Raw genomic sequence first — 12,870 nt, 5'->3', positions numbered from 1 at the left:
CAGGCGGCATCCAACGTCGCGGTGGGCAGTGGTTATGATCTTTTGGCTGATCAGTCCTTTCGCCTTTCTCTGTCTATCTCCTCCTCTAGCCTCTGTCTGTCTATCTCCTCTACCCCTCTCCCCCTACTCCATCTACTCTTCCCCCTCTCTCAGTCCGTCTGCTCCATCCTTTCTGTCCAATTCCTCTTTCGCACTCCCCTTTATTCCCGTTGTGCATCGTCTCCTCGACCTTCCCCACTTTCATCTTCTCCTTCCTCCACTCTTTGTTCCTCTCCTCCTCTCCCCTTTCTCTGTCCATTTGCTCTTCTCCGCTTTCTCTGCCCATTTCAGAAAGTTCTTGAGCGATTGACTCGAAATTTTGACAACGTTGCACTCGAATACAACCGTGGTTTTATAGGCATTTTAAAAAAAGTATTCTACTAAGTGTGTTGTGAATAGCTTTAGTAGTAAAGAAGTAATAAGACAAAACGTTATGCCTGACGCAGCAGTTTCTCACGCACCTTAATGTTTATGACGTCATACCTACAGAACTATGTGTTCGTACAGTAATATAAATTTGCCCGCACATTTAGTGATCTGTATGCAGTATATGTCGGGAATGGGGTTAGTAGTAACGAAATGGTTCAAATGGCGCTGAGGTCATCAGTTCCCTATAACTTAGAACTACTTAAACCTAACTAACCTAAGGACATCTCACACATCCATGCCCGAGGCAGGACTCGAACCTGCGACCGTAGCAGTCGCGCTGTTCCAGACTGAAGCGCCTAGAACCACTTGGCCACCGCGGCCGGCAATAACGAAATAATACAGTTCAATGTCAGGCATGATGCGGCAGTTTTTGGTCATGTGCAGCGAAGTACAGTAAGGGATAAGGGGAGTGTGTTGGATAAAAATCGTATAGAGAGACCAAAAAATGAAAACAGTAAGCAGATACAGAAGTGTTGGTTACAGTAGTTGTTTAGGGATGAACAGGCACGCACAGGATAGAGCAACATGGAGAGCTGCATGAAACACGTCTTCGGACTGAAGACGAAGACAACAACAACGGTTTTCCTTTCGTCGTTTTGTGGGGCGTGTCAGCGAGAAAATGTTTTGCAAAGGTTTGAAATTAAAAGTTATGTAAAGTTTGTTGCTAGTCGCTAAGTGCTCTCATTCTCAAATAGAGGATGAATAAATCTGGGTATTTTACCGCAATGGCATCTCATTGTTTATGACATCTTATCTATTGACCTATGTGTCTTACTCTTTTTTTGGGCTAAGAACATTTCGGGTGTAAAGAGAATAACTCACCAAAGTTTCATCGCAATCGGATGAATGCTTTAGGAACGCACATAGGACCAATACGCAAAGAAACATTCATTTTTATTTATGTAGGAATGGGAATATTCACGCTACTATACTGTATACGCACGATAAGTAAAATTCTGTATTTGTTATCCTTCCTTGAGTTTGAATTTTAATGTCCAGCAGTGTATCTGACTTTCTGTCTTTTGTTTTAAACGGGATACTGCAGCAGCTTAGCAAGAAATGAGAAATGGCTGCTCCGTACGGGACAGAGCGCCGATGGCAGTGGAACGAGTGGTAGGGGGAGCGTGGAGCACTCACTCACCTCTGCCGGAGCAGGGGGTCCAGGCCGACTGTGGGCTCGTCCAGGATGAGCAGCTCTGGGTTGTGCACCAGCGCCGCCGCGAACGACACCCGCCGTTGCTGCCCGCCGCTGCAACAGTGACACCAAAGGAGTCAATATAGTGAACAACAAGTCCCAGGGTGTAGTATACGAGCAGGAATGGCGGTGTTAGAGCGCGCGGACACACGAAACTTCACTTTTAAAAGAGCTCCGATTCAGGAATTGTATGAATTGCGTTCTGTTGGAGTTAAGAGCTAAAAGCCACGTTCATATGTTGCTGAATAACTTATTGGCTTTAGTCACTGGTGTGCAGGACTTGAGGCTCCAAGAAACTTGGACCTTCCCTAGAAACTACTACTACAGTATAGCATAGACGGTAACTGAAAGATTCAGGCATCTGAAACGAACAGAAATGACACTTTTGTTCAAAAACAGTAATTACACTGATGTCACCACGATTCATGATGGTCCTTCGGACGTTGCAAAAAGCGGCGCGCGGTTCTTACTGGGGTGTCTGATGACCACAGGCACCAGTGTATCTCAGCAATGTGCTCCCATGTTTGCCCAAAGGTTGGCAAAGAGTTCTTGTGGCAGGGCGTTCCATTCTTTCACCATTGCGATTGACTACTGCTGCCTGGGTGGTCGCTGGTGCGTGTGGACGTGTCGCAGTACGTCTCCTCAACGCACCCACCACGTCCTCGATGGGGTTTAAGTCTGGGTAGCAGGCAGGTCAGTACATTCGCCGAATATCTTCTCGTTGCAAGGGCTCCTTCATCTGCGCTGTTCAGTTCGGTCGCGCATTTTCAGCCAAAAAAGACCGGACAAGTACGAATAGAATACGCGCTCTGGGGGCACCGTGCGAACTTAATTTTGTATGTAGATAATTCATCTATAGCAGGGATGCACAGCGGTCCACCACTGTCTGATGGCAGCCAGTCCCTCACCGCTCGCTTTTGTTATTTTTTTGCTCCCAATTGGATATAACAAATTGTCTCACAAATGTTACTTTGGAACGTGCTTGACCGCCGAACATTGTCTACATTATGTTTCAGTAAAAATACATTGTTTTATTCATATTTAAATTAAATGAATATTTGTGAAATATATGATGTGAATTAATTATTTTCTTTCTCTTCTTTTGCTTGCGGCACATACATAGTCGCAGAGAGGAGTTTGCGGCCCGAGATACCAGCGAGTCTGTAGACCCCTGATATATGTGTTTTGATGAGTGAGTTAGCGAGTATCAACATATGTGACATAAATGACCGCATTGATTCGGAAATTTAATTGCATTGACTTAGGAGTTCAATTTTTTAGACCTTCAACTGACTGTACGCCTTAGTATTTGACATAAATTTCAGCTTGGTACGTCTACACTTTCTTGAGAAACAGGGGTGTTACCAGATGGACAGACAGACAGACGGACCACAAAATTGCTATTGAGCAACGGAAACGTAAAAATGAACTCATAGCCGAATGCACTCCTGAAAATACGCACGTAGGGAAGGAGTTCAATAAAGTTGACCGATGAGGTATTGTTTTCAGAGAAATTGAGGTCGGCACGCCCGTAAAACATGATGTCTGCCCACACCATAATACCTGGGCCATCATGACTGGCAATGCCGGGCGTATCCCTTTATGGTGAGGAACACGTAATGCACCAGGAACATTGTCAATTCCCATTGCGCATTTCGTACAGTTATTTATTTATTCATAGTCTGCCATTAAAACTTGGACATGTATGCTACAATTGGTGTTTAAATTACTCCACCGGAGGATTGGCTCTGAGCACTATGGAACTTAACATCTACGGTCATCAGTCCCCCTAGAACTTAGAACTACTTAAACCGAACTAACCTAAGGACATCACACACATCCTTGCCCGAGGCAGGATTCGAACCTGCGAGCGTAGCGGTCACGCGGTTCCAGACTGACGCGCCTAGAACCGCACGGCCACACCGGCCGGCTCCCCCCGGAAGAGCTAAGGAAACAAGTACATCATTTATCATGTACATTAGTTATAAAGCAGATATAAAATATGGAGTAAAGTGAACAGCAGAATATGTGATGCAGTGCACTGTAAAATGACCAGTAAAAATAGGCTGTGAAAAGAGCCAACAAAAGGAACTATAATTTGTGTAATAAGATGAGCATTTGAATCAACATTAAAGTCAGCAATAAAAAGAACACTTAAATGAACAGTAAGTAATAAAAGGGACAATGAGGTGGACAATAAATTTACACTAATAAAGGTAACTGGATTGAGGCACATGGGTAGCAAGCATCCTTACAAGGGTGGTACAGCTGCCCTTGCCTCAGGGTTTTATGCAACCTTCTATGCCTTCAGATACCACATGCAAGATTTTCATATTCTCTCGTTCGCTACGTGCAAACTATTAGTCCTACAGAAAAATGAAAAGGGCCTTTTTCCATAAAAATTAATGTAATCAAATTTTGTAGTGGGATGCGTTTCGTGGGAGAATTGACAACATTCTGTCTGTGCTTTACGTTCTTAGTGTGATGTTTACTGCAGCATGCAATGGGGCAGCCCTGCAAGCGTATTCTTCACTGCCAGCCATGAAGGCGAAAGTTTCAACTGTTGTCACGATAGCCGGCCAATGTGAATAGATATTAAGCGAGTGATTAAATTGATTTATCCAACCGCTGCACATGTAAGTGACGAGTCCATCTAACTAGTAGACTTTCTGACTGGTATCCGAGGTTTATAAGTGTACGAAAAGAATAATATGTAGAGAACGATGAACTTATTGTGTCTGCAGAAGTTTAAGCATTTACTTACATATTAACTAACCACCTATCAAAGAGGGAATTTCTAATAGCTTATGCCTCAATATTAAGCTTCCATATAAAAGTATTATATGTAGATGCTCGCCATCGAGAATCGCGATCGTTTGGTAAGAACAATGCAGTATATCAAAACTCGTTAGGGGAAGGTCCTAAGGAAACGTACAGTCTATTGTCCCCACCAAGACCTGATCTAAAGAGCGCAGTTTGTCAAGATGAACCAAAAGACGGTTTGTAAGCTGAGACTTGTACATGGAAGTTTACCCGTCTCGTGTGTATAAAATCAGCGTCACTGCAGCTACATTTTGTGACTATTAATGAGTCTGCTGGAGATTATAGACTATCTGTTGTTTTCTTGCAGTAAGTATGAAGTTGCGAGGTTCAAAAAATGGTTCAAATGGCTCTGAGCACTATGGGACTCAACTGCTGAGGTCATTAGTCCCCTAGAACTTAGAACTAGTTAAACCTAACTAACCTAAGGACATCACAAACATCCATGCCCGAGGCAGGATTCGAACCTGCGACCGTAGCGGTCTTGCGGTTCCGGACTGCAGCGCCTTTAACCGCACGGCCACTTCGGCCGGCGAAGTTGCGAGGAAAACATATATACAGCAGTTGAGTTCATTACGTGTCCAGCTCCCACAGACCATTATTTCACCGAGCGAGGTGGCGCAGTGGTTAGCACACTGGACTCGTATTCGGGAGGATGACGGTTCAGTCCCGAGTCCAGCCATCCTGATTTATGTTTTCCGTGATTTCCCTAAATCGCTCCAGGCAAATGCTGGCATGGTGCCTGTGAAAGGGTACCACCGACTTCCTTCGCTAATGCTATGAGACCGATGACCTTGCTGTCCGGTCGCCTCCCCCAAACAACCCAACCATTATTTCACTTTCCATGAGAACAATCTGCACGTTCTTACAGCGTTCATTGGACTGATTTCGAAAAGCAGTTTTGCTGTTAGAATTTGAGCGCAATTAAACTTATAGCATTAATACAGTGGGAGATCATATTCTGCATGCAATGTGTGTTTTATGATGTATTTACGCTTGTTTACCACTCTGTCTGGTTCACTGAAAGAGGTTCGTTCAGAAGTCTTGACTCTAAAAATTAAGGTAACTCTTTTAAATACAATAACTGTAATGTGCAGCTGTCAACAACCGAACACAACTGTCAAAGCTTCATGAGCAAATGTCAACAAAATAAATAATCAAAATAAAAAATGTAAAAATACTAATAGAATCAGGCGTTTTTGTTTCCTTGTACATTTTTATGAGATAGAGGAGAACGCGCCAACGGCCTTGCCACAATAGTAACACCGGTTCCCGTCAGATCACCGAAGTTAAGCGCTGTCGGGCTGGGCTAGCACTTGGATGGGTGACCGTTCGGTCTGCCGAGGGGTGTTGGCGAGCGGGGTGCACTCAGCCCTTGTGAGGCAAACTGAGGAGCTACTTGACTGAGAAGTAGTGGCGACGGTCTCGTAAACTGACACAGGGTTGGGAGAGCGGTGTGCTGACCACATGCCCCTTCATATCCATATCCAGTGACACCTGTGGGCTGAGGATGACATGGCGGCCAGTCGGTTCCGTTGGGCCTTCCAAGGCCTGTTCGGACGGTGTTTACTTTAGTTTAGAGGAGAAAGCATAATATGGCCTACAGTTTATTAATATATTATTTCTCTGTTTCGTCAGTGCGCTGTGTCATTGGCATATAGGTAGCGACAAATTAGAGACCAATATCCCTAACTTCGAATTGCTGCAGAATCCTTGAATATATTCTTAGTTCGAATATAATAAACTTTCTTGAGACTGAGCAGCTTATGTCCACCAATCAGCATGGTTTTAGAAAGCATGGCTTGTGCGAAACTCCGCTCGCCCTTTTCTCACATGATATACTGAGAACAAAGGTTGAAGGGAAACATAAATATTCCACATTTCTAGATTTCCGGAAAGCATTTGACACGGTGGCCCATCGAGGCTGTTAAGGAGCGTACGAGCATATGGAATAAGTTCACGGATATGTGAGAGGCTCGAAGACTTATTGAGTAATAGAACTCCGTATGTTGTCCTCGACGGCGAGTGTTCACCAGAGACACGGGTGTTGTCAGGAGTGCCCCAGGGAAGTGTGATAGGACCGCTGATTAGGAGGACAGGGTGGACAGCAATCTGCGGTTGTTTGCTGATGATGCCGCGGTGTATGGTAAGGTGTCGAAGTTGAGTGACTGTAGGAAGATACAAGACGGTTTAGAGAAAATTTCCCATTGCTGTGATGAACTGTAGCTGGCCATAAACGTGCAAAAATGTAAGTTAATGAGGCTGAGTAGGAAGATCAAACCTGTAATATTCGGATACAGTACTACTAGCGTCCTGCTTGACAGTGCCAAGCCATTAAATATCTGGGAGTAACGTTGTAAAGCGATATGTGAAACGATTATGTGAGACCTGTGTTAGGGAAGCGAATGGTCGATTTCGGTTTGTTGGAAGAATTTTAGGAGAGAATGGTTCACCTGAAAAGGACTCCGCATACAGGACGCTGGTGTGACCTATTCTTGGGTACTGCTCGAGTGTTTGGGATACGTAGCAGGTCGGATTGAAGGAATACATCGAAGCAATTCAGAGGAGCGCTGCTAGATTTGTTACCGGTAGTTTCGAACAACACGTAAATGTTACGGAGTCGTTTCGGAAACCTAAATGGGAATCCTTGAAGAAATGCGACGTTCTTTCTTAAAAGCACTATTGAGAAAATTTAGAGAACCAGCATTTGAAGGTGACTTCAGAACGATTCTACTGCCGCCAACATACACTGCGCGTAAGGACCACGAAATGAGATAAGAGAAATTAGGGCTCATATGGAGGCATTTGGGCAGTCGTTTTTCCCTCGCTCTGTTTTCGAGTGGGACGGGAAAGGATATGACAATTAGTGGTACAGAGCACACTCCGCCACGAACCGTACTGTGGCTCGTGGAATATCTACATAGACGTAGATGTAGACAAGCTGCCTCTCTAAACGGGGACTTTACGGATTTGTTAAATGGATAACAATCGCTACTACACGAGTTGTTTGTTCGTTGTCGAGCCCCAACGTGCGACTGCACGAATTAGAAACCGAATTAGTCAAAAACACTGTTCCTGAATTTCTAAGTGCCTAGTTGGTTTTTGTGATTCGGCTACGCATTTGTCAAAAAAATGTGTGTCAAATCTTATGGGACTTAACTGCTAAGGTCATCAGTCCCTAAGCTTACACACTACTTAACCTAAATTATCCTAAGGACAAGCACACACACCCATGCCCTAGGGAGGACTCGAACCTCCGCCGGGATCAGCCGCACAGTCCACGACTGGAGCGCCCTAGACCGCTCGCCTAATCCCGCGCGGCACGCATTTGTCTCAAATGGCTCTGAGCACTATGGGACTTAACTTCTAAGGTCACCAGTCCCCTAGAACTTAGAACTACTTAAACCTAACTAACCTAAGGACATCAAACACATCCATGCCCAAGGCAGGATTCGAAGCTGCGACCGAAGCGGTCGCGCGCTTCCAGACTGTAGCGCCTAGAACCGCTCGGCCACAAAGGCCGGTGCATTTGTCTCAGTTACCCTTGAAAACTACTCACAAATGTTCATTAATTATATATGCAGGCACGATTATGCGGTAAAAAGGTACTGACATTCACAGTACTTTTGATTTAAAAATAACTGAGTTTATTACTGTCTTTTTAACACCGAATCAAAGTAACGGCTGTTTAACACCGAATCAAAGTAACGACTGTGTGAGAGCTTAAACAAAAGCGGAACATCACCTCGCTTGAATTGACGCGTAATTTCCCTTAGAATCTCGGAAATATTTCAAAGTACACAGAATATGTATTCTAATTAAAGTTCCTTATTGGCAAACCAAATGAAATCAAAAGTTCAAATCACTCTCAAAATTAATCGCAAAAATGTTTCAGAGTTCTGTGCTATTCACGTAACGTGAACTATTCTTTCACAAGCTAGCTCACTCGTTGTAATATTGTAGAGTATTCGCTGCCGACACTCACGAAAAAAATGCAAGTTCCCGAGTTAGCTAATCGTCGCACATAAGCGCTTCACTGCTCCGGCTCTGTCAAACGACTGCCCCACGAAGATCCCGCGCAAAACGGCTGTCGGTTTTTTGAGCACTCGAATACCTGCTAGCCAAAACAACCCGTTACGTTTTCCGGTACATATTTATAAAGTGTTAATTTTATACACTGAAGAGCCAAAGAAACTGGTACAATTGCCTAATATCGTGTAGGGCCCCCGCGAGCACGTTGAAGTGCCGCAACACGACATGGCATAGACTCGACTAATGTCTGAAACACTGCTGGAGGGAACTGACATCATGAATCCTGCAGGGCTGTCCATAAATCCGTAAGGGTACGAGGGGCTGGAGATCTCATCTGAACAGCAGGTCGCAAAGCATCCCAGATATGCTCAGTAACGTTCATGTGTGGGGAGTTTGGTGGCCAGCGGAAGTGTTTAAACTCAGAAGGGCGTTCCTGGAGCCACTCTCTAGAAATTCTCGACGTGGGGTATTGCTTTGTCCTGCTGGAATTGCCCAAGTCCATCAGAATGCACAATGGACATCAATGGATGCAGATGATAAGACAGGATGCTTACGTACGCGTCACCTGTCAGTGTCGTATCTATACGTATCGGAGGTCCCATATCAGTCCAACTGCAGACACCCCATTCGCTCGAATTGTCCAGAATGTTCTTCAAACCAATCGCGAACAATTGTGGCCCAGTGTCACATCGCATTGTCATGGGAACATGAAGTACATGAATGGCTGCAAATTGTCTCCAAGTAGCCAAACATAAACATTTGCAGCCAATGACCGGTTCAGTCTGACCAGAAGACCCAGTCTATTCCATGCAAATACAGTCCACACCATTATGGAGCCACCGCCATCTTTCAAAGTGCCTTGCGCGACTGCTACGGTCACAGGTTCGAATCCTGCCCCAGGCATGGATGTGTGTGATGTTCTTACGTTAGGTAGGTTTAAGTAGTTCTAAGTTCTAGAGGACTGATGACCTCAGATGTTAAGTCCCACAGTGCTCAGAGCCATATGAACCATTTGAACAGTGCCTTCTGCCGGCCGCGGTGGTCTAGCGGTTCTGGCGCTGCAGTCCGGAACCGCGGGACTGCCACGGTCGCAGGTTCGAATCCTGCCTCGGGCATGGGTGTGTATGATGTCCTTAGGTTAGGTTTAAGTAGTTCTAAGTTCTAGGGGACTTATGACCTAAGATGTTGAGTCCCATAGTGCTCAGAGCCATTTTTTTGAACAGTGCCTTCTTGACAACTGGGGTCCATGGCTTTGTGCGGTCTGCGCCACATCAAACCTTACCATCAGCTCTTACTAGCAGCAACCGAGACTCATCTGACCAGGCCACGGTTTTCCAGTCTCTAGGGTGGAACCGATAAAGTCACGAGCCCAGGAGAGGCGCTGCAGGCGATTCCATGTTCTTAGCAAAGGCACTCGCGTCGGACGTCTGCTGCCGTAGCCCATTAACGCCAAATTTCGACGTACTGTCCTAATGCATATGTTCATCGTACGTTCGACATTGACATCTGCCGATATTTCACGCAATGATGTTTGTCTGTTAGTACTGACAACTCTACGAAAGCGCCGCTGCTTCAAAAAATGGTTCAAATGGCTCTGAGCACTATGGGACTCAACTGCTGAGGTCATTAGTCCCCTAGAACTTAGAACTAGTTAAACCTAACTAACCTAAGGACATCACAAACACCCATGCCCGAGGCAGGATTCGAACCTGCGACCGTAGCGGTCTTGCGGTTCCAGACTGCAGCGCCTTTAACCGCACGGCCACTTCGGCCGGCGCGCCGCTGCTCTCAGTCTTTAAGTGAAGGCCGTTGGCCACAGCTTTTCCCGAAGCGTGGTATTTTCGGCACACTCTTGAAACTGTGGATCTCGGAATACTGAATTCCCTAACGATTTCCGAAATGGAATGTTCCATGCGTCTAGCTCCAACTACCATTCCGCGTTCAAAGTCTGTCAATTCCCGTTGCGCGGCCAGAAATACATGGGAAACCTTTTCACATGAATCACCTGACCACAAAAGACAGCTCCCGCAATGCACTGCCATCTTATAAATTGCGCACGCAATACTATAGCCGCCTGTATGTGTGCATATTGCCATCCAATGACGTTTGCCACTTTATCGTATTAATGTAAAAACAATATCAAAACGAGACGTATTCGTCATCACGGAGTATCTGCAATCGTTACTTGTACAGAACTGTCCAAATTGTCTCCATATCCCTTTTTTTTTATTTCCACGTAAGCGTTTACAGCTCAGCTGCTCATCTTCAGATGTATTACAAAAAAATTTAAATTGGAGTTGTTTTAGATTACAACTAGTGTAAGATTTATGTCTATAAAGCTTCAAAATTATTAAGAAATTAGTTACAGTACAACAGTTGAGTAACATTGTATTGTATTTTATGTTAACCGGGGGTCTAGAAACGACGGAGAAGCCGGCCGTGGTGGCCGAGCGGTTCTAGGCGCTTCAGTCCGGAACCGCGCGACTGCTACGGTCGCAGGTTCGAATCCTGCCTCGGGCATGGATGTGTGTGATGTCCTTAGGTTATTTAGGTTTAAGTAGTTCTAAGTTCTAGAGGACTGATGACCTCAGATGTTAAGTCCCATAGAGCTCAGAGCCATTTGAACCATTTTTTGAACGGCGGAGAGGCTCCGTCCCCGCGGTAGCCGCAGTGGTCCACAACTCCACGACGACTGCCGCAGTCCACTTCAGCCCTCCGCAGCCCTACACCGAACCACTCTTCCAGGGTTATTGTGCGGTTCGGCCCCCGATGTACACCCCACCCCCCACCCCCCAGGGAACGTCTCACGCCAGACGAGTGTAACCCCTATATTTGCGTGGTAGAGTAATGGCGGTGTACGCGTACGTGGAGAACTTGTTTGAGCAGCAAACGCCGATATGGTGAGGCTGAGGCGGAATAAGGGGAACCAGCCCGCATTCGCCGAGGCAGATAGAAAACCGCCTTCCACATATTGGCCGGCTCACCGGACCTCGACACAAGTCCGGCGGGCGGATTCGTGCCGGGGACCAGGTAGGCGCTCCTTCCCAATCGGGAAAGCCGTGCGTTAGACCGCACTGCTGACCGGCCGGGTGCGTAACATACTATTTGTTACATTTGCAGAGTAGCCCGTCGAATGTGGAACTGAAAGTTCACTGTAATAGCTTGCGGTAGACTAGTCTGCTGTGGCTTCATATGTTTTTGTAAGAAACATGATTGGTGCAATACTTACTTTTTAAGCTTTTAACTGATATTAATCCATATTTATGTTTGAAATGTTATGCCTAGGAACATTCTTATGTGTAAATTGTTTCAGTCCGAGCGCTAACGGCTCTACGATCGACAAATGGAGAAGATATTTTTAGACCTTTTTTTAAATTTTTTTTTACAAGAACATACCGCTATTTCACTGTTTTATTCTTTATTTAAGTATAACCCAGGTTTCGGCCTTTTATGCCATTTTCAGTATTTGATTTTATGTCTTTAACATATATTGTAAGACATCTAATGTGTTGTCAAATTCAAAAAACTAAGAAAAATATTGGCTCAAATGCTTGAAAATGGCATAAAAGGCCGAAACCTGCGTTGTACTTAAATAAACAATAAACAGTCAAATGGCGGCGTGTCCCTTTGAAAATGTTGTATAACAGTTACTCAGCAACAACAAAAATTATTTTTGGAGGGTTTTAAAGATCTTTTAAAGTTTTTCATAATAATATCCTCGTCCACGTTTAATATGTTACATTTAGTAACACCTTTTATAAATTCTACCTGTCCCTGGAAGGCACTTTTGAGCGCTATGAAATGCCGTAGGTGTTGCACCAATTAGGTTTCTTAAAAGTTTATGAATCCGCAGAAGGCTAGTGTGTGGCCAGTTATGATAGCGAACTTTCTGATCCATATTTGGTAGGTTATTCTGTAACGACAACAAATGGTACGTTACTGTACTGTCGTACTATAACTAATTTCTTAAGGATTTCGAAGCTTTCTAAACATAAATCTTAAACCATTTGTAATTTGAACCAATTGTAATTTCAATTTTTTGTACTAGAACTGAAGATAGGCAACTGGCCAGAAATATATCATGTGGAAATAAAGGTAAGCGATCTGGAGACTTAACTTCGACACTTTTGTAGAAACAGTATGACCGTATCGTGATTATTTGAGGATGTCTCCATGACACAGTGCAGTGGCGAAACACGCATTTTATTAAACACGCTATCGATTATATACTAAAACGTTATTATATTTTTGTTCCTTCAGGCAAAACAATCCCACATACATGATTACTTTTAAATTTAAATAATTAAATGCGATACGTAAACAAGGAATAGGAGAGAAAATACGTCAGAAACGCC

At 44.6% G+C, this 12,870-nt stretch overlaps 1 protein-coding gene across 1 annotated transcript in view; it reads right to left on the bottom strand.

Moving 5' to 3' along the window:
- The window catches only part of LOC126253311 (ABC transporter G family member 23-like), a 591,420-nt gene that overhangs the window by 142,121 nt on the left and 436,429 nt on the right, over positions 1–12,870 (bottom strand). The window contains exon 7 of the mRNA XM_049954545.1: positions 1,610–1,717. Coding sequence (XP_049810502.1) covers positions 1,610–1,717 — 108 coding nt within the window. The remainder of the gene's footprint in view (positions 1–1,609; positions 1,718–12,870) is intronic.

Source organism: Schistocerca nitens, chromosome 4, assembly GCF_023898315.1.
Source record: "Schistocerca nitens isolate TAMUIC-IGC-003100 chromosome 4, iqSchNite1.1, whole genome shotgun sequence".
In the NCBI taxonomy this organism is placed as follows: Eukaryota; Metazoa; Arthropoda; class Insecta; order Orthoptera; family Acrididae; genus Schistocerca; species Schistocerca nitens.
Note: the sequence above shows the minus strand (reverse complement) of the source record. Positions and strands in the feature narration are given on the sequence as shown.